This window comes from Ammospiza nelsoni, chromosome 2, assembly GCF_027579445.1.
Source record: "Ammospiza nelsoni isolate bAmmNel1 chromosome 2, bAmmNel1.pri, whole genome shotgun sequence".
In the NCBI taxonomy this organism is placed as follows: domain Eukaryota; kingdom Metazoa; phylum Chordata; class Aves; order Passeriformes; family Passerellidae; genus Ammospiza; species Ammospiza nelsoni.
Window position 1 is genome coordinate 89,619,587 of NC_080634.1, and position 22,460 is coordinate 89,642,046.

Below are 22,460 nucleotides of genomic sequence, written 5' to 3' on the forward strand. Positions count from 1 at the left end.
AGTTTTGGTTTTGTCCTCTTCTTCCCCAGATTCAGAGCCCACAGAGCTCACAGCAGCAAGGCTGAAATTCAACAAATACATTATGTTCCTACAAAATTTCCAAACTGAAAAAGAGGCTATGGAGGGAAGAGCATCCCATTAAAACTCTTAGCAAGAAAAAGCTTGTAGCAGGACCTGAGGTACAGCAGCCACCAGTGAACCCACGCTCCCACCCAGACATCACCAAGCTCCTCTTAGAGTTTGTATTTCATTAAAAGCAGAGCTCAGGACTCCAGGCTTTCTAAGTTACTCCCCACATGCCATTGTTTTTTTTTTTAAATCCGATTTATGGTCACAAAATTCCTTTCCTTTTAAAATTCTTTAACCTTCCGAAAGGATGCTCATTTCTCCAACCCTGTGGTGAGCCAGCAGCATCATGTGCTGGCCACATCAGGTGCAAGAGCCACATAGAAAACAAGTCATGTTTATTTGGTCAAAACCAAGGATGACTGACAACAGCTTCATGACATTCTTCTAATAAACCACATGTAATTGGACAGGGGAGGGTGCAAGTGAGACAGTTTCCTTACCTTGACTTTCCCTTTGACAAAACTAACAATATCTTCTTTATTGTCAAACACAGACAAAGTATGGAGCAAGTTTTGTTCCAGCCATTCCCAGTGCTGATTTATTTCCTCTGCAGTGGCACCTGGAAAAGCAAAAAATAGTATATTAAAACTAATCCTGCAATATAAAATTGAAAGGAAGGGAGGAAAAAAGTAATAAAATGCACTATTTCATAAATTCATTTGGAGAAATTGAACTTTCAGCCTCAGAATTCTTAGTAGCAAACAGGTCAAAAAGGTCTCATTCATAGCAGCATACTTAGAGAAAAACAAAACCCTCATTGTTTTAGAGAATTAGTTTTAGGGCTTTTAGTTTTATCTTCTCAAATGCTCTCAGCCAGCAAATGCTGCACTAAAAGTCAAAGCAGAAAAAACATCAAAACTTCATCCTGAGCTGCCAGACTGCAGCTTATTCTAGCATGACATTCTCTAAGTGGCCACTTGATTTATGCCCTGTTCCCAAAAGTCCCTGATCTTCCTCTCTCCCTCCCTCAATACACACATGCACACACACCCCCCCCACACAAACACATGCACACCCTTTGAGAGGAATACAAGCCCCTACACAATAAATAAAGTACCTAAAAAAGAGTTTGGTTCAGCAGCACCTAAAGGTTCTACAAGAGAACATTTCTACAGTTTGGGGAAGAAATAAAGCAAACAGCAATCTCTGACTAATACAGCTTTTCAAATCTTTAAAGCTTCTTTCTCTAAACACCTGAGGGGTTTGCTGGTTCTTTAAATCTAATCTGTTCACACTAACTCCAGAAATAATATTTCCCTCATTACTGATCTGCTTTGGCTCCTTCTGCTTGAAACTGAATTGTCTCTACATGACACAAGGACGGAAAAGTCATAGCAAGATGGGCACCATACAGGGCCAACAAGGGAAAATTTGAGGCCTCCAGATCCTACTGGTCAGTAATTAGACATTATAGGTAAAAAAGTAAAGGCAGTAATAGGTGCTTCTCCTAGTGCCTTGCTTGTGGAAGAAAGAAGAGAAATAGCTGTATGTAAGAGAAATACAAATCACACATGAATATAATAATAAAATTAATCTCAAATAGAAGACCCATTATCTCAAGATTTATTTTGTGTGTACATTAGTGATGCATCATGTTGCCTCACAACAACAAAAAATGATAAATTTAGGTGAGGATTTTCCATTTCCCTCTGCTCTGTTTTCCATGCAGAATGCCAGCTGGCAGGGAAACCTTCCATGCTTTAACTTCCCTGACAGGAAGGTCTTGTAATGGAACTTCTTAAATATCATTAATCAAGGTTAAATTTAAATTAAAAAATCATACAATTAGAGACACTTAAAAGCCCTTTAGGTCAAGAAAACAAATTATATAAATGCTTAAGAACACCAGAAATAAGAGTAATTTTATATTGAAATGGCTGCACAAAGCAAATACTCAGTTGACTTTTTATTTCTGAGTAACCTACAAGATACCAAGTGTATGGGCAAGCTGTCAGGCTGCCTCTTGTGAAATAAGCTGAGAGCAAGATCCCTTTCATAGTAGCATCCCCACTGCTGGGACTGCTCTGAGCCCAGGCAGCAGCTATACTCCACAGGGACTCCTGCAGTATCTCCTGCCTGCCCCCAGGATTTCTGCTCAAATATCAAAAGATCATTTTGGCCCTTTCATTTGGTCAGGCCAACTCAATTTTTTGAGTCCCTTCTTTATTTATAATCTCTATTTCATAGTTTAAAGTTGTTCTGTGATTTGACCCAAGCACTGCCAATCTCTTATTTCCTCTTCTTGTGCTGCTGTTCTGCACAGAATTTCATTCCACCTTTTACCACCTCCTTCATCTGCTCATGTCAAGTGTTTTGGCAAACCACTGCCTCATTCCTCAGAATCTTTTCTTTGAACCCACTTCTCACCAAATCCTTTGCTCTCCCTCTCCTAAAACCAACTTTGCTTGACTGAGCCTTGAGCTTCTTTTTTGCCCAGGAGCCTTCTGAAAGGAAAATTCAAGTGGCTCTACACAAGGGGTGAGGTTAGACTTTTTTTTTTCCTGTACTGGTATAACATGATTAACCATCTGGATTAAAACATCTCTGCCAGAACAGCCGTGCAGGGATCAGATTTCCTAGCACCCCTCTGAGATTTGCAAATGTCTGTAACAGACCCGACCCTTATGCATATATTATCATCTAAACCTACAGCTCCTGGAACAGAGGGCTGCCAACATACAATGCAAAATGTCATTTTAATTAACTGCCTGATGACATGATGGCTGTCCACAATTAAGTTCCACTGCAGAGGAAAGACTGGAAGGAGTTCCTGGAACTGCTCCTTGCCCTCACTGTACAGCAGCAGGAACTGGTGACTTCTGTGTGGGAAATGTCCTTCTCCAGCTTTCCAGGAAGGGGCTGGGGTGATGCTCCTCTGCCTCCCATTGCCAGCTCTCCCCTGGACACTCATGTCAGGGTTTCACAGCAGCAATATTATTCACAAACAGCTTCTGCTCCATGGTTTAGTTCTGTGCAGCTCTGGCAACTGTGCATGTTCTACCCATGCAGCGCACAAAACAGACCCCTCTGCTTTCTGCTCTATTACTATAAATCTCATTTTCTCAGGGATGAGCATCCATTCAGAAGAGCCAAAGAGAATTTTAGAGAACATTAATCATGTAAGTTTGTCTCAGCAAAATCCTCAGCCATTCCAACACAGCAAGTTTGTCATTTGTAGTTCCTTCAAAAAATAAAAAACCAAAATCAAAAAATCACACCAACTTCTGTGTGCAGTAAGAGTGTGGGTGGGGCAAGGATCTGCCCCCAGAGAGTAGCATTGCATATGTTCAAATAACCAAGAAGCCATGAAAGCTTTTCCAGTGAAAGCTACCTGGTTTCATCACAGGACTGTACCAGCATGAAGCTCTTAAATTTCTCCATGAGAGGGCATTACTTAAATATAAAAAGGAGGGGAGGAGAGATAGAAAGCACAGAGCAATTGTAAAACAAAGAAAACCTAGCTAAAAAAAAATTGCCCAAATAGACTTTATGCAAGCTTCTTCACACACACATCTGGCCCAGGGAAAAATTCCCAGTATTAATGGGGAACATGCAGAGGAATCTCTGCTGAACCAAGGAAAAATTGCTGGATGAGCATGTAGAGAGGAAAGGGTTAGAGTGAATATATAAACTTATGACTCTTCCACTTAAGGGACTACTATGTCAAACAGTATCAATGACATATCAATATTTACATTACCTAACTATTTCATGGCTTGATCTGTATAAGAAAGAACAGAATAGGATAGCATATTGTCACTTGGAAGGGATCTACAGCAATTACAGAATGGGAAAGTTTGGAAAGGACCACAATGGGTCATGAGGTTCAACCTCCCTGGTCAAGCAAGGTTATCCCAGAACACATTGCACAAGATTGTTTCCAAATGGCTCTTGAAGTCCCCAGTAAGGGACACGCCACAACCACTCTGGGCAATCTGTTCATTTAGTAACAGGCCCACATTATTCTTTGTTTTCCTTTTGTTATTTATGCATTTCAAGAAGCTCTTCTTGTTTTCTTTGAAATGCTGGGAATCATCTAGTCCAACTGCCTGACCACTTCAGGACAGACCAAAAGCTGAAGTTAATAAGGACATTGTCCAAATGCCTCTTAAACACTGGCAGGTCTGGTGGGACATCAGCCACCTCTCAGAAGGAATCCTGTTCCAGCATCTGGCCATCCTTTCATTAAAGAGATGCTTCCTAATGCTCCCCAGCCACAGCTTTGAACCATTCCGAAAAGAAAACTGCTGTAAATTTCAGTGCTAGGATTTTTTAGATGGGAGCAGAAGAGAAAAGAACAGTCCTACACACTGGCCAAGCAACAGTGGGGTGAATGGAACTTCAGATGGCTTTTACTGGGTCATGGCAAGGCTGCAATTCATGTTAATATCACGTTCCTGAAGATGAGCTTGACTTTCAGAAGTTGCAGAAACATTGCAAAAGGGATTAGTGCGTAACAGATCAGCAATTTTACATTCTCTCCCTCTCCAACAACTTCATCTCCTAAATCTTCCAAATGTTCCAGTTATATTTCATTATAGCAAAGTGTGTGAAGACATTTCACAGTAAGCAAGTGAAGGACTAGGCTGGTGAAAGCCTAGACTAAGTAGCTTCTTGCTGTAAGGGATGACCACTACTGTAGGAAAAGATATGCATAGGAACAGAACCACACTACTTTGCAGCAGAGAAAATTAAAGCAGCAAACCACCCTCAGCTAAACAAGTTTTCCATTGAAACTTAATGTTCCTAGGCAACACTTTTTCAGTGATTTTAACCAGAGGTTAATTTTGTTGTTAAACAAGCTTTCCACAGACACACAGCTAGCTGGGGTTACCTTGAGCTTCCTGGACATGCAGACACTGACCATGCTCAGAATCAGTTTGGGGTTTTCCGTCTGTGACTCACCAATAGCTATGGCCCAGTAAACTTCTGATCCATTCAATAACTCACCACATGCAATGGCAGAGTAAACCTGAGAGCCTGGAACTTGGAGTAAAATTCGAAATGGAGCAACGCGGGCATTGGAGTCTAACACGGCGTCCAGGGCACCAACCAAGCGACCTGCCAAGAAAAAAAGGGGAAAAGAGGATTAATGCCAGTTCTTACTTCTGTAGCCTGCAAGCTGTTTCACAGTTACAGCCATAAAACTAAAATACAGAATGTAACAATTCTTCCCCAGTTTTATCTTCTAATTTAAGGTGCTCAGAAGGCAAAAGGCAAACCAGATTAGAAGATCAAAAGCATATAGAATTATCTGCATTTCTGGTTTTGCCTCATATATATGAATATAACCACATAACTAAAGTGGAAAGACCTGAGGGCATCTTAAGAAGTTACTGTTCCAGCCCTGCTCCGAAGTTGGATAAATACACCTATGCTCTAAGTGGTGTTTGTCTAACCTGTTCTTCGAAACCCACCACAATCGAGATGCAACAATTTCTCCAGGTAGCCTCTTCCACTATTTTTATTAAATATTCTTACCAAAGAAAAAAAAACAAACACAAAAACCAAACCAACCAAACAAACAAAAATGACAAAAACCAACCAAACAAAACACAAAACAAAACCAAACAAAAACCCTAACAAATAACCCTACCCTAAACAAACAAGTCAACTACTACAATCTTAAACTTTCCTGCTGGAAATTAATCTTGCTCCCTGGAACATGCAGAGTAACTGGCCACAGGCACTTCTGATATTAATGTTCAACATAACAAAAATTATCATGGTTTAATGATTTCTCTCTATTTCTAAAGAAATCCAAATCATCTCATCTATTCCTTTTTGGTCATGTTTTTCAAACAGCTCACTGCTCTTGAACTTACACTGGAATCTCTCCAGCTTATCTTCAAGAATGACGCTCAACTGGACCTGATGCTCACTGCTTCTGAAGGCTCACCACTGGCAGAAGGGAAGATCACCTCCTGTATCTTGCATCCCTACCACTGTATCCAAGAAAGCTTGCAGAAGTATTCCACTGCAAATCACCACTTGATTTCAGTACAGACAAATTCATTTTGAAGAGCTGCAGCAATTGCTGACCCCAAAATGACTTTCCAGTCTGGAGGATACCTGGAGTTCCTGGAGTTTCTTGCTACCCATTCCCCTGAGCAGGTAAAACCAAGCTATCCATGAAAAAGTTATCTGAATGTCATGATTTGCATATGCAAGCTGGCATATTAAAGTAATGCAAAATTGGTTTATGGTGCCTACAAATAGCAATTCAGGGCAGTTTTATACTCAATTTTCCCAAGCATTCTGCAGAGACACAATCTCCTAAGGAAAGGGGGGGCAGAGAGTGAGGAACAGCTTTACCATGTTTGTTTTATCCCTACAGTATCTAGGAAGTTTTTGGTAATACTTTTTTTCGCTTTGTAACTTTTTAAACCTGTAGTATTTTTGTTTCTTCACCATTAACCCAACACAAAAGGAACTAATCTCCATCTCCAAAAGGTTTGCCAGCTCTTGGCACCACATGTTGTTTTAAATATAGCATTCTCCAGTCCATCACCCAAGTGATTAATGGAAATAATAGAGACCTACAAAGTCCTAATTGCCTTCTCACTTGGATAACAAATGACAGCTAATTAATTTGAGCATAACACAACCAAACAGCATTTGAACCACTTTTGAGTCCAGGAGCTGTAAGAAGCTCACATGGAACAGCATCAATAACCTGAGAGCAAAGAAAATTACATTAAATACTTCCTCCTTGCACACACACAAAACATCAATGATGCTTTCAAAGCCAAGCAGAAGTTGGATGCAATATGTTTTAAAACTGTTCAGTGAAACACTCTTCAACAGCAGTTTGCTTTTCACTTAAATATGTGACCAGATATTACACCCATCTATTTAAAATGGAGATCTGAATTTGCAGACTGATGACATGTATAATATCTGAAATTGCTACATGCTCTCCTATAACTACAAGAAAAAAGCATAAAACTCATCCTAGTATAAAAGGTACCAAATTAGCTGTGCTCACAGAAAACAGTATGCAGAAAACTTTAGTGTGCAGTCTTCAAAACATTGGATTAAAGCCAGTAAGAGAGCATTTAATGATGCAGAGAACAGAAATAGAGTTTAACTTCCAAATTTCAGAATTGATGATAGGCCTAGGAGAAAGATTCTTTTTCATTTCACTAAAGTCATAGAAAAAAGTCAACTAACAGCAAGTGCTACCAAAATCCCTAGAGAATGCTTAATGAAAATATGATTTGTGAAATATCTTTTTTTCCTTTCAGAAACCATGAAAAAAACACATGACAGCACAGAAGTAGCTGCAAAGTTTTGCCTTACTAATTCTTAGCCTGTGCAAAATTAATTCCTTTTTCTCTTCCTGAATAACAGACCAGAAAACCCAATTCCTCTTCTCACTGTTTACTTCTGCTTACAATTTCCATTTTGCTTACAAACTATTAAAAAGAAACCCATTCCTCCTTCAACTGTACAAAGAAATAATCACCTCCCTTTTCTAAACTACTCATAGCTAAAATATTAGCTCAGGATGACAAAGAGGAGCCAGAACTAAGACACAAAGAGAAGAAAAAGAGTGTGGCCATCAGGATACGCGCCAGAATAAAGCCCAGGTGGCCTGGCCCCTCTAGGAGTGCTAGGGAACAGCAACCCCACACACAAATCCCAAGCCATCCACAGGGAGTCCTGTCCTGTCCCACCGCTGCCAGGAGGGGCTGCAGTGGGGTCACAAGGGGAGCAAAGGAAAATCAGAGCAAGTACTGCTAAAGTTGAGCAAGCACAAAGAGTGGGTCCTATCCCCGTGTTTGGAGGCTCCTTTATTTTTTGGCTGAGACTGACAGAGATAGAGAACAGAGAAAAGAGATTACTAAGAGTGCATTTGCAGAGGGAGGAAAAGGATTCAACATTAATATACACACCCTGGCCAATATGATAATTTCGTTCAAACTGTGGTAGCAAGAAAATTACAAAAAATAGAGGCAAATTTTTTTCCAGGGTAAGTTGCCTCATAATTCATTTGGGGTAACTTTTGCATCATAACATTGAAAAACAACCAACCTAAAGATTCCTGAGTGAAGAAACAAACAACAGTATACTGATGTTGAAACTTATGCTATGAAAAATACCCAGCTTGTGAGCAAACACCTTCCTCGTAACGTGTCCAAACAGCTGGTTCCATGGAAGGGTCTCTTATAAAAGAGAATCTGTTTAAAAAACAGAAGGGTATCTGGCTAGTAAGATAAATTACATTAAGAGTCTCTGGCTCACATATTGATGTATCAGCTTGCCTTCAGTCAGGGTGATGCAGACCTCTTCCACATCATAGATGAAAGTGAAACCATTTATAATTCAACACTGCAAAAAATGAAAAGGAAACAGAAGCAGAAGAGGGAAAGAGAACTGCTACCCTGGTTTTCTTCCCAAAATTCCCTTTTTTTTTTTTTTTTTCCCCACCCTATATGAGACAAGATTTTTGGGAGGAACTTAAAATTCAGAGTAGCTCTTCCCCTTTAATGAGCCACTTCACCAGCTTCTTGTCCATTTACTGACCTCCCAAGACACAGAAATATTTCAGGAAAAGCAATTTACCATACAGTAACTGTACTATGGAAAGCTGCAGACATTGGTTTACAAAGCCTCTCACGAAAGACCACTGACAGAACATGGCAGGTTCCTCAAAAGGTGCAAGTTTCTTCATGCAGAAGGAATATTTTTAGGCTAAAATTCATAGGCAGATGTCTGGTGTAATATACATACTTTTGACACATATGGAGAAGAAAGAGAAGTGGAAAGACACTTTTCTACTGAAGTTATATGCTTCTCAATAAATCTAAACACTTTAGCTGGAAGCTGGATTTCAGATAGAGGCAACATCTATCTATATTTTTCAGAAGTATATTTACAAAACATATCTGGAAAACGCACTAGAAATCCCATGCTTTATTTGGTAGTTTTTATTTCACTGAAACATCTACTTTCATGCATATTTGGTTGCTTGACTGAAGAAAACACCAAGTAAAACACATCTTTTTGTATCAAATGTATGTGCATACTTTGGATACAATAGAAGAAATAAATTTAAGTTTAAAATTAGCATGAAACAATTTCAAATTCTACAACAGGTAAGTACCGTCTCTGCTTTACAGAGGTCAACCTATAACCACATAGAACACAAACAGGACATCATGCACTATGAATTTGCTGAGCATTTCTTCACACACAAAAAATTAATCAAGGATATTTCTATAAGGATCGGGTTCTCAAATGAACTATCAAAAGTGAACTACTCTTCTTCTTTAAAGATATGGTTTCTCCTCCCATTTAAAGATAAAAGATTGCATTACAATGTCTCTTGTGTCATGTTCACAACTAATCTAGTAAAAGGAACATGTTTATATTAAGTTAACTTTACACCAACTTCTACTAAATGTTCCATATCTTTCAAACTAAAGAATGCAGGCTCCTTTCCCCAATCACTGTTAATCATCTATATGGGATTTTTTAAATAATTTTAAACTTCCAATGCATGGGCCAGAGTGTGAGTAAAGCTGAACTCAAACTAGAAACTCAAACTGAAAAACTATCTACTATTTCCACCTTTTAAGACAATATTCAAGAGGCAGTCCAAGATACCCTCTACATACAGCAAGATGATTTCTACCTACCTCCATCATATATGAAAGGTCTTAAAGGGAAATTTTTGAGAACTTCTCAAAAATGGGGTGGCCACTTCAGCAGCTAAACCATGCTGCAAGACAGAGGGACTCAGGAGTCCGGGACTAACAAGTTAACAAAACCCTCCCAAAAAAAAATAAAACAAAAAGGGAAAAGACCAAAACTGCTTGCATTTTTTTTTTTTTTATGGGGGCAGGGGGGGTAGGAAGTGAAGGGGGGCACTGGGGGAAGAAGAACAGGGAGAAGATAAAAAAGGAGATTTAAATCTAAGTGACAAGGAAGCCTGCGGTGTCACAACACTCAGCATTGTTACCCTTTCAGTTCTCCTTGGTTTTTAAGTAAGACACTTAGTCACCACAGCCAGGATCTTTTGATTAACACAAACTCATCCATCCATTACAAAGTGAGGAATGAAAGCCAATGTAGTTCCAAGAAGCAATTACATGTGGTACCTGCAATTGGTCAGTAAGAAATTCTGATGGCACTTTTAAAATCTGGGGAACAGAGGGTCAGATGCACAGAGGCACCTGTTCCCACATAGCCATGAACTTCCCAAATCAAGCACTTACACCCTCTCTACAAATGAAAAGAGTCCAGCCTGCATCTCCAGCATCCTGGAGAACACCTTTAGTCACTGTACAAACAAAGTGACTGCTGCAGAAGTTTGAAGCAGAGAGAAAACTGTCCTTCCTCTTCTAAGTCCTGACTGAAAAGTATTTGCCACATCTAGCCCTTCCAAGAAAACAGGCACAGGACCACCACCACACAAGGACCCAAACCAGATTGCCAAGATGTTCAGGGACTCCAAAGCTGAGGTTTCCCTCAGCTGCAGGAACCTGGCACTTCCAAAGTCAAGAAAATTATGGCACCACATGGTCTCTAGGGACTGCAGCGACTGATCTGTAGGAACATGAAAATGAGCACTTGGTGGCTATGCTCACTCATATCATGCCAAAGCCATGTTTTAAGTACTCATACCCTCTTTTTTCAGGCAGACTAGGTTATTTTTGTAAGACAAAACCAGCAAATTGGGGTATTTACAATTACAGTCACAGAGCAGCATTGCTCCAGTGCAAAACCATGAAGGAAAAATCATGCCTTCGAATTCATCCTTGGGAGCTCACTGCTGCTTGCTATATCTGCTGCACCAGAGAAAGAAGGGGGAAGAAAGAAAAATAAGCCCAGTTGTCTGAAAAAAGCTGTACTCTTACTGGAAAGGAGAAAGCTCTTCCAGGAAGTGGAAGGAACAGGCTGCTTCCCAGTGGCTGCAGTTTTACAAGGAGAGTTAATAGCTGCAAGAATCACTCTAAGCTGTTTAGGCATGTGAATTGGGAGAAAAGAAAAATATCAAACAATTCACATGATCATAAAAATAAAGGTGGGGATTTTTTTAAGGACAGTGAAATTGAACAGCTTCAATAAAGCAGAATTAATCTTGGCTTTTTGAGGCAGAGAAGCACTTCATACCCTGAATCCTAATTACACTTCTCCACATAGCTTCCTCCATCCTGCAATGATTTACAAACAATTAGTGTCTCAGAAGAGCCGTGGTGGGCAGCAATTAGCCATGCTAGGGGAGGCAAGCAAACTGCCTGAAGGAACAGCCCATCTCCAGGCAGAACACAGGGAGGGACACGTGGAAGTACCCATTCCCTAGCCCTGCCATCCTGGGCTCCAGCTGGAACACAAAGCTGCTTTTCACACCAACCCGGATAAGCTCAGCCTGGCCAAAGAGCACTCCTGGGACAGCACCAAATAGCACAGATTGCTTGTCTGGCTCTGCAAGGCATCTCAGAAGCTCTCCCTAAGACCAATGTCCTTGCTGAGAGAGGGATGGCAGGACCATGAAGCTGATTTTCATCAGGCCTCAACCACCCACCATGCAGGAGCTCTAACTTGTGACCATGACCCCATGGGTGGCCCAAAGCAAGACCCAGGGCTGAGATGCAGTGAGGAACCCTGCAGCCTCTATCCTCACGCAGGGAGTGCCAGCCCTGGGCATCCCAGGGCTTTTGAGCTGCACCAAGGTAGGATACAGCCCAGGGCAGTGGTCATGAAGCTACTGCTGGCCAGGGGTGGCCCCCAGCATAAATCATTGGGAACATCTCTAGATCTTTCATATCATTTGATTTCTCTAAAAGTTCAGAACTCAAATGTTTAGTGGGTTGTTGATTTCACTCAGGCCATGCTAAAATCCATGTTTTTGATGGATAATAACACCATCAGTTATGCAAAGCTGCTAATAACAACAGCTTAATGCAACCACACTGTCTTTGTTGAATTCTGCAAAACTGTATAAACAGGTTTTGATCCAATACAGTGCCCATTCAAAAGTATTCATGACACTTCTACCACCAGAAAAAAGGAGTTGCAAAACTCATTTGGGTAAGTACATAAGAAAAAGGATGAAGGAGAACTCCTGCAACGGCTGTAGGAAGGCTCTGTTTCCTCTGAAATGATAAGGGCTCACCACACTGAAAGATAAGCACAGACAACATTAGATTTCAGCACAAAGACCTAATGCTCCAAGTATTTATTCACCCAGGAAAATACCCAACATCCAAGCCCTTACATTACTTCCAGCACAGACCTTGCCAGATCAAACACTGCCACTGGGTAAATTGGTTTCTGTTTAATTGGGACTTTTTTCAGCCTGGTATATAGAAACAAATTGTAACAAAATACTTAATCATTATGCCTAGGTCTCAGTGCTATGGAGGGAAGGTGGACATGAGAAATGTGGGGAATTCAAGCATTTCCCGTTGGGGCTGTGTCCCATGGTCCCCATGACTCCCCTATCCCTGGATGTGATGCTAAGTGCTTGTGTCAGACCACCACACGCAGAGAGAGAGACCACACAGGAGGAAGAAGTGAGATGAATTATGCACTGTCTCTCCGGGAATGGTGGAAATGGCATCCCCACGCTGGAGCACCGATTATTTCTCCCCAGCACAGCTTCCCCACGGGCTATTTCCCCAGGTGGGCATGCTGCCATGGCAAAGCACTCACAGCTGCTTATCTCAGTCCTCTGCCATCAGTCCAGCTCGAGCCAAGCCTATTTTTATAACCCTGAAGGCCACTGAGCCAAATGCTTTGGTTCTCATGTTACAAGTAAAAATACCTGAAACTGTTTTCCACCTGAAAATGGACAAGAAGATGGGATATACCAGGTGCTGCTGCAGCCCTGTAAATTATTCAGACATGCACCACTACTCAGGGGAATATAAAAAAAGTCTCTTTTTTACAGGTGGGTTCTGTAAATAATGCTGAATAGACCAAACTAGTGCTACATTAACTCACCCATCACTGACATGTTCATTTATTTTATAAGGAAGACATTTTTTCCTGCAAGGGTGGTGAGACACTGAATCAGGATGCCCAGAGAAGCTGTGGATGCCCTGTGCTGGCAGTGTTGAAGGCCAGGCTGGATGGGGCTCTGAGCAACCTGCTCTAGTGGGAGCAGTCCAGGCCCTTGGCAGGGGGGTTGGAACTAGGTGGTGTTCCAGGTCCTTCCAGCCCAAATCATTCTAGGATTTTCCTGCCTGTTTCTGTGCCATTTGGCCTCCACATCATGAAAATAAAAAGCCACTGCAGGGTTTACTGGATTAGTCTTGCACAAGGTGGTGGTCAGTCCCTGTGCAGACACTACCCAGCCCCTCCTTTCCAAGCACAGGTATTTCCTCACCTTTAATACTGGCACTTAACACACTGCTAACATTTCAACACAAGCACCTGCATTTCACCTCAGCAGTGCTCAGGAGCAGGTAACTCACCCCAGAAAGGCAAGCAGAGGGGCCAGAGTGGCACACACAGCTCAGGGGGCTCAGAGGTCAGGAACTGGGGTGCCCAGCTTTGCAGGTGGCAGCTTGGCACCCTGCTCCTATCCTTCCTTCCAGCTCATGCCTCCTGGCCAAACACTAACGGAGAAGCCATCCTCTTGGGAAAGCACTTGTAAGTGTGCATTCTCCTTAAAAAAATGTTACAGTAAAATAAAGAGAGGAAAAAAGGGAAAAAAAACCTGCTGATCTGAATTCCAGTTGTGGGCAAGGCTAGATAATGTTTTGACAAGAGTCCAAGCTTTCAATAAAGTATGCATATTTCTCCTTCTCCTGTGCAAGGCTTCAGAGAGCTGTTCCTTAAGGAAACAAAACCATGAATACTGACAGTAACCATTACCAATATCCTCTATTAACATCAGTATTGTGGCACCTTCCTCTCCTCAAACTGCTTAATTTAAAATGAAAGTGTACTGTTGGGTTTGGGGTTTTTTCATTTGTGCTGAGATTGAGCCTAACGTATTTTGGTATCCTGAACATATATTAAGACAAAAAGGAACACTTTTCTGAAAATTGTATTGGGATAGGCCTTTTAATATTATTCTATTTGATAATGACTAATTATGATATTTTTATAATTAATATTATGATATTTGATAATGAATAATTCATTTAATATGAAAGGCTACTAATTCCACCTTTTGCCTCTCCAGAAAATAAAAAAAGTAGTATGGGGATTCTTATTTGCATTCCCTAGTAAAAATCCAAGTCTTCAGGTATTTTGGACCCTCTTCTGCTGCAATGTAATGAACAGGGGCAATCTAGATGAATTCCCCATCTGAGCTGCAGCAATCTTCATCCACTGAAGTCCTCTTACTGCCTTCCCCAGAAATAGACTCCATTATGAAGTTATTTCCTTCAGGCCCTGGGAGATGTGCAGGGCCACTAAAAGCTGAGCTATTGACAATGATTACACGACTGCTTGGACAGTAGAGTATGAAGGAGCAGCAAAAGATCTTTTAATTTTTCATTTCCAGGAAAATTTTCCAGAGTTTATCCGTAGCCATTTCTCTGTATGCCTTATAAAAACTAACACCCAAAAAAAGTGAAAATAAGGAAGAAAGGTCTTATCACACAAACTAGACAGTTCTCCACTCAAGAGGTAGTTTGTAGGTGATTTCAAAAGCTATTGCCCTGCAAAAAAATTATTTAAGAGAAAAATTTAAATCCTCCAAGCTCCATTAAAGATGGAACTTGGAAATGTATTTACCATGCCTACCACGTTTATATTTATTAAATCAATAATAAAGCTTAGATTCATATACAGAAGATGTTTTTTCTGCCAGTCTATTATATTCAAAGTTGTGAACCAAAAAGTTTTGTAAGAACTAAAAAATAAATTAATTTCCTTTTAAAATGTTAGTCCTCTGCAAGTTTCAAATAATGCAAAACTATATCCAGCTTGGAAAGTGCCCTGAGCTGAAAATGGAAGCTAGAAGAGTAGGGGAAAATATCATAGCTAAATTACAAACATGGGTAAAACAAGAACAAAACATAATTTTTTACTGATCTAGTTCAAGAGCGAAGTTAAAGCACACTGTATCTCAACCAGACAAAAAGCTGCTTGAAACAAGAGTTCATTTTAAGGTCTTATTTAATCTTATTTATAAAAGGAAAGATTTACAAGTGTTGCTAAGTGGGTTTTTATATGCTAAGAGTGTGCAATGTGAAGCACTGTATAAACAAAAACTGCAGCACTAGCTGCTTAGGAAGGGTGAAAGACTGCTCAGTCCAGCACTCGTGATAAAATCCTTCCCAACTTATCCCAGAACAAGCAGTGTTGCTGTCAAAATGCAGAAAACTAAGCAAACAGGAAGGTGCATGAAGGTTTCAATATCCCTTCCTAAAAATTAAAGTAGTGATTCATTTAAAGGCTAAACCATCTTGCAGTATTTACCACAAGGCATTTAACAGTATTTTTACTACTGTCATATCAGGCTTATCATTCATATGTAATCTCAGTACCAAAGACATCAGTAAGTATTAAATCCAACTAACTCTGATCTGTTAATCATGGCTACATCACAAATCTTTTTCTGTAGGGATCACTACAGTGCTCTCCAATTAGGCAAAGAAAACCCCAAAATCAACAGATATTGATAAGCTAAATAATTGTTTCAATCTATAACTTAAAATTAGTCATTAAATAAAAAATTACGACTAATATTCTTAAAGTATTTCTAAACATTTTCAATTTTCTTTTTAAGTCTCTAACCAGCAGAGCTGTCAAGAAGAGATCCAGGTAAAGGAGCAAGTTAAATATTTACTTGAAAAAGCATATCCCTAAGAAAGACAAAAACCAGAATGAGACTGGTGAAGCAATGAAGAGTTAAATACAACCCCCATCATTGTTCGTACCCTCTGCTTGCAAGCCCAGTGTGCATTTGGGAACTGCCCTAGGACACAAATTAAATAACAGTAGGAAATATAGTCTCACTCACAAACATCTGCTCAGCGTCTGACAAAAACACAGTACACAAAGAAACACAGATATGGGGGAAAAGCACTTTTGTACAAGAGACTGTCTTCAGTGCATTCTTCAGGAATTAAATCCACATAAAATACACCCTCCAGCTGTGCTAACTTACTCTTACCTAATAGTTAAAATGCCCTGGTAAGAACAAAGAAGAGTCCTAGAAGAAAGCGACAGGCAAATATGAGAATTGGGCCATAAAACAGATGTCCTCACACAGGTTCAGTGCAAACACCACGTTGTGGCAACATGCACAAGGGCAACTCAGGCATCACACCTTTCCACCCTGCTGAAAGCAAATCATGTCACAGGTAGTCAGCTGCTCCATCTACACCTGTATGAAATCTAACATTCTCAGAGCTTTGTTCTGCAGATCCTACATAGGTCTAACACAGCCTCCTCCTCCCTGCAGGAGCTGAGATTCTCTTCTGCTGTGGCACCTGCTCTCATGTACCGAAATCTTCACTTCTTTGAAACTTCTTCCTTTTCATAAAATGTAACTGCAATTGCCCAGGGATCAAGTTATTAAAGGGAAAAGAGATGTGGATATTGTTCTCACTTAAGCTTTGTTTCCCCAGTAAAATAGACAAAAATTTCTAGCTTTTGGCTTTGCTACTTGGCAAATCATACTCTGAAATGTGGCAGAGCTTTACTGCCCTTCTGCCAGTCTGGGAAAGACAGGTACTAATTGAGTGTCTCTGCAGTCATGTAAAGCAAGAATCAGGAGATAAGATTTGCACTGAAACCAAACACACACCAGCAAAGCCTTGCTGTTTCTCAGCACCCATCTCCATTTCCTTCACTGCAAGTAAAAACTGAAAAAAAAATTACACTATCTAACCCTAGCCATATCTAATGCTCTGTAACTCCTGCATTTTGGTTTTAGGATTCAAATTCCTAAGCCCCTTTAAATATAAACATTTCCAAATGGTTTAAGAGACAGTCAGAACCTACAGTTCCCTTGGAAAATGTGCAAGACAGGAGTGGCTTTCCTTTGCCAGCCAAAAGAGATTTGAGCAAGCCTGTGCACTGTAGATTCAGCAAAATGATTCACCTGAAACTGAACCAGAGAGAAAAGCAGTTTGTTTGGTTTAAGCTTGCAAATTTCTGTAGTGAAAAGCTCAGGCACAAGGCATTAACATTTGTGAAACTGAACCTCATGATTGTCCTGGACCAAAATCAAGCAGCTGTAAACGGCTATTTTTAACTCTGAAAATTAATCCACATCGTCTTTACTGTCACAAAAGAGCGGCCTGACTTCCAAACAGGCGGGCAGAAGAAAATAGGAGGTTAAGTGTTTTAACTCACTGGCAAAACTTCCATTTCACTAGTGATACATTGACAGCATGCAATCTACCAAGCCACAGTTCAAGTTTTGTGCACTTTATGGACAGGTAGGATAAGATCCAATTAAAAAAGGCAACAATGCAGAAAGCAGTATTATCAAATGGAAAGGGTCAATAGTTCAGGAAAAAAAAGATTTTAATAAAATAAATACCGAATGTAGTAATGCAGCTTCTTAAAATCCATAGAAAATACTGATTTTGAAAATATCTGACAATTTTTTCACATATATAGGCTACCATTAAAACTTCTCACTTTATAATATTCAAAACAGCCTCGTTTGCTTTTCAGTAAGAACTACACTGATAAACTATATTAATTCTCCAAAGCCTTGTTTATTTGAATTCATTTGCTGCTGTGTTTGAACTAAAAGTTTGGCCCGAATTCCCTACGCTACAACGTCAGCGCAGCCTAACACATCATTCTCGCCGGAGTTATTCACGGATCCACACTGCTGCGAGGGTAGAGCGTGAGTAACTCCGTGCATATCCTTCACTACACGTATCTGGAGTGCCACATGGATATAACGTGCCCGATCTACAGCCACCATAACCGGGAGCAGAATTAATGCAAAAAATAAGACAGAATGCACTTTACACAACAGTGAATTCACAACCCCCGCCCCGTAATGTCATGTATCGCCCAAAAGCCAGGAGTCCTATGTGTACTTATACAGCTCTCGTTACAGAAAGGGGAGTCGAGCGGCAGGTCGCGGACGGTCCTGGAGGGGCACGGGTACCACATCCCACTGTGTGCCCCGGCACCATCCCTGCACCTCTCACGCCGGCCCCAGGGACCTCCGCCGCGCCCCGCGGGCTGCAGCCCCGGGCGGCTCTCCCCGGCCGCATCCTCCGGCCACAGGCACCGGCTCCGCGCCTCCGGACGGGCTCCGCGCCCGCCCTCAGTCACGCCGAGAAACCCATCGGGAGGGGAGAGCGGGGAAGTAACAATAAAAGTGGCTTCAGGGGTGCTCAAGGCTACAGAAACGCGAAGCTGCTCCCCAGGCAGCTGGAGGGGAGCCGGGGCGGCCCGCACCTCCCGGCCGGCAGCTGCCTCCGCACCGCCCGCGGCGGGGGACCCGCGGCGCCCCCGCTATCGCCGAGCCGGGCCACCCGTGCCCGGCCCGAACAAAGAGGCCGCTCCCGCTTCCCGCAGCCCGACCCGCCGGCGGGTGCCCCGGCGCGGCCAAGTTCCCGTGGGGCAGACGCAGGGGGGATCTGCCACTCGGCCCGGTCCGGTCCGGCCTGGCGCCCCGCCGACCTCCGCGCCCGCAGGTACCCGTGAAGCGGCCGCCGCCGTCTCCGTGGCCCCGACGCCGCTGCAGGATGAAGTAGCCGCTGCTCTTCTGCGTGACCCACAGCTTGAGGGCGTTCTTTAGCAGCACCTCCTCGGGCTTCAGCCACATCTTCCCCCGGCTCGAAGTCCCGCTCTGTGCCCCCTCCGAGCCCGCCTGCCCCGCACGGCACCGCACCCGGCCGCCCGGGTCACATCGCCCCCCGCGGGCTGCGCGGCGGCGGCTCCGGCTCCCTCGGCGCGGGCCCGGCCGCCGGGGAGGGGCCGGGGGAGGAGCCCGGGCACGGGCCGCCCTTCCCGCGGAGCCGGGGGCTTTGTGCGCCGGGGCTCTGCTGCTTCGCACCGTCAGGGGGGACGGCGGGGCGCTCGGGCCGGAGGGAGAGAGGGCCAGGTTCGCCCTTTCGGGGGTCCCGTGGCGCCCTGAGCCCCACACAGAGCCCGCTGGGGCCGCCGCGGTACCGCGGGGTCCTGGAGGATGCCGTGCCGCCGGGACCGCAGCCGGGCCGCTCCCGCAGTGCTCTCCAGCGGCTGGGGCAGTCCCCGCACCCCGGCGTGCGCCCCGCGGGTCCCCCCGCGGATCCGTCAGCAGTGCGGGAAGGAAAGGGTGTCCTGGGCTTGGAGAGAGCTTGGGGGGATGGGGGTGTCTCTGCCTTCCTGTTTCCTTCTAGATCTAAGCCTAAAGCGTGAACCCGCAGCTGCTTTAGTATTTAAAGGCCGATGCTTGAAACCTCGTATCTGACTGAAAAGTCAGAATCTAAATTTTACAGTTCGGGTTTTTTTCTCGTTTTAAGAAATAATCTGTCACTGCTTGCGGTTGAGCTACTGACAGGACCGTTTGTGAACCTGCACAATGGTTACTGCTACAGCACGTTATGTTTCAAAACCTCGACACTGTATTTTACATTTTTATTAGCACAGGTTGTCATTAATGAGGGTGGTGAGACACTAGTACAGGTTGCCCAGAGAAGCTGAGGGTGCCTCATCCCTGCAAGTGTTCAAGGATAGGTTGGATGGAGCTCTGAACACGATCTAATAGGTGTCCCTGCCCATGGGAGGGGGGCTGGAACTAGATCTTTTAAGGTCCCTCACAACACAACTCTTTCTATTATTCTATGATTAAAACATGACCACTGTACTTACTTCCTGTCACATTCCTTTTCCAGTTAACTGCAAATATTGAATAATTACTTTACAACAACTGAATTAGCAGCCTGCAAAACCTCTCTCTTCTAGATTAAAGACCTGAGTCACTGTGGGTTAAATCACATCTAAATTTCAGCCAAGATGCCTCTAAGTAGAGAATTTCAATTAGGGATAAAGACCTGAGCTTCACTTCCCCAACCTCTGCCTATGGTTACAAGAGTTGTGTACCAGCTTTTTGAAAGGTACCAGTGCTGCAGTGCGCTACTCAGCACAGCCAGCAGTAATTATTAGCTGGGAATTGGAAGGTGGCCATGTGCACTGCTTCTGAGTTGCTAGTGGGATCATTTAATAGTCAAAATTCTGTATTCAGCTGCAATCTGGTAAACACTGTTTGATCTGTGTTCTTTACAATTTCTGTGTAAAGCAACAATTTTATTTCCATACATAGAATAGCAAGCAAGCACTTTGTCTGATATAAAAATAAAACTGTCAAAAGGAGAAGATGGACATCGACATAATAATGTATTAAAAATTAATGAGAACTTAAGGAGAAACTACTTTAAATGCTCTTGCAGGAGAAGAATAGCTCAGAGATTTCCCCTGCCCCCAAAACTATCCCGAAGATATGTAAGTATTGAAAATTTAAATGCTTGGAAGTGAGTGAGTGAAGTGAGATGGTGAATATTTCTTCCCTTTGCAGATACTTAAATATTGATTTCGGTTATTGGTTTTGGGGCTTTTTTTACATTCAGTCTTGGGTTTTGGGCAGCTGATTTGAGACATAATTTAGAAGAGAACCAAACAAGTTGCTGACCTTTGACTTCCTTTTGAGCTTGAGAGTTAGCAAAAGAGTAAAGCAGTTGAGGATCCAGTGTCATGCATTCCTGCCTGTGTTACTTACACTCTGAGACAAGCTTCTCTTGGGCCCCACCAACAGTACTCCTTCAGGGCCATGGGCTTTGGAACCACATCCAAGTTGGCCCAGCAGCTGTTCAATCAAAATGGGAGTGCTCATGCTTTTTAAGCAGCTTTTCCAACACATAGAACTGGTGGCAGATAATTAGCAATGAATCTCTGAGGAATGGCTTCAGAGAAGCAAAAGGGGGATGGATGAGAGAAAACTTATTCAGGATGACAGAGTAAAACAAAGCATTTTGTAATATATACTGTAATAAATGCATCTACTGAATGCATCTACTTCTTTCCCAATATGGCATTGCACGTGGCAGTCCCTGACATCCTGAGGCACAGCTTCTACCTGAAAACTGGACAGTCTTTGGCAACAGCTAAGAGTAAATTTATTTCATGAAGAAAGCCCTACAGTAATGTACTGATTATTTTCACAACCAGTATTTGAATAGGATTTGGATGACATGAGGATCTTACGAAGTCTCCTGTAAAGCAATAGTTTTAAAATGCTGATGTCTAGAGAGGTACATAGAACCAGGGAGGATGGGAATCTAGTAGATTATGAGACAAAAATCAGTGCTGTGAGAAGTTATATACCTTTTCATTTATTCTCTGATAAAATCTAGAAAAGATAGGACTATCTTACTCATTTTTTTGAAGGTACTTAAGGTTACTAGACTGAAGAAAAAGAGCTTTAAAAAATAAAGATGTATTTGAAAGGAAAGAACAGAAAGAAAATGAGGTTTCTGGCCTTATAGCACCCTTAGCACACACTCTGAAATGACTGTGTTTGTGTTATTTATGATGCTATCTATCTTTTTTAAATTTCAGTACTAGTAGCACAAGGCAGTCTGCCATTCAGATTATGTTGGAGCATCAGTCATACCCAGAATAAACTGCAGAGATCCTGAGCATCCATGAAATAGACAGCATAGGGAACACTCACAGGGAAAACTATGCTTTTCCTTCTTACCTTTGTCACTGGCTGCCTTCCCAGCACTAGTCATGCCCTTTAACTTCACACGACTTCACCTTCTTCATCCATCAAACAGATACATAATTTTTATTCTGGTTGTCATTGAGGTGCTCAAGGAAGGCAAATTCCTCCTGTGCATAAAATGAATGATGGCAGGAAGGAGGCAGCCGTGGTGCTCTGTCCTCCTGCCTGGCTGGCCCTCTGCAGAGGGTACCAAACCTTCAGAGGGGACTGGCAACACATGAACAAACTTGGGAGACTGTGAGTGTGCAGTGCTCCAGGATAGGCTCCAGGGCTTGCAGGTGCATGATTGCAGCTGATGCACATATGGGCTGCCGCAAAAACAGGCTGTCCATGCTCCCTCCCTGACTCCTGTCAGACTTAGTAGTGAATGGCTTTAACTAGTTAAACTAGTTGAAAACTTAAATTTATTAATGTGTTTTTTAAGTTAGTTCCTTAGTCATATTGTGACTGCTGGAATTTGGTTATAATTCTGCAGGTGCACAGTCCAATCATTTCCATGTGTCCAGTTTTGATTCTTTAACTTGTATGTTTATTAGTGTCTGAAAAACCTTGATCAGTGAGCTGATTCAATTCCCAAGACAGAGTTGCTGAAACTGTCAGATGATCCTGAGTTTGGACATAGAGACAGCAGTTAGTGCAGAGAAATGTTTAGGGTGCTAGGGAAATAATACACATTAGT

The 22,460-nt window shown here is 42.4% G+C and overlaps 1 protein-coding gene across 1 annotated transcript in view; it reads right to left on the minus strand.

Moving 5' to 3' along the window:
* The window catches only part of TBC1D8 (TBC1 domain family member 8), a 48,949-nt gene extending 30,108 nt beyond the window's left edge, over positions 1–18,841 (minus strand). The window contains exons 1-3 of the mRNA XM_059465869.1: positions 18,715–18,841; positions 5,035–5,190; positions 570–688 (exon numbers count right to left, since the gene is read on the minus strand). Coding sequence (XP_059321852.1) covers positions 570–688; positions 5,035–5,190; positions 18,715–18,841 — 402 coding nt within the window. The remainder of the gene's footprint in view (positions 1–569; positions 689–5,034; positions 5,191–18,714) is intronic.
* Between the last annotated feature and the right edge of the window lie 3,619 nt (positions 18,842–22,460).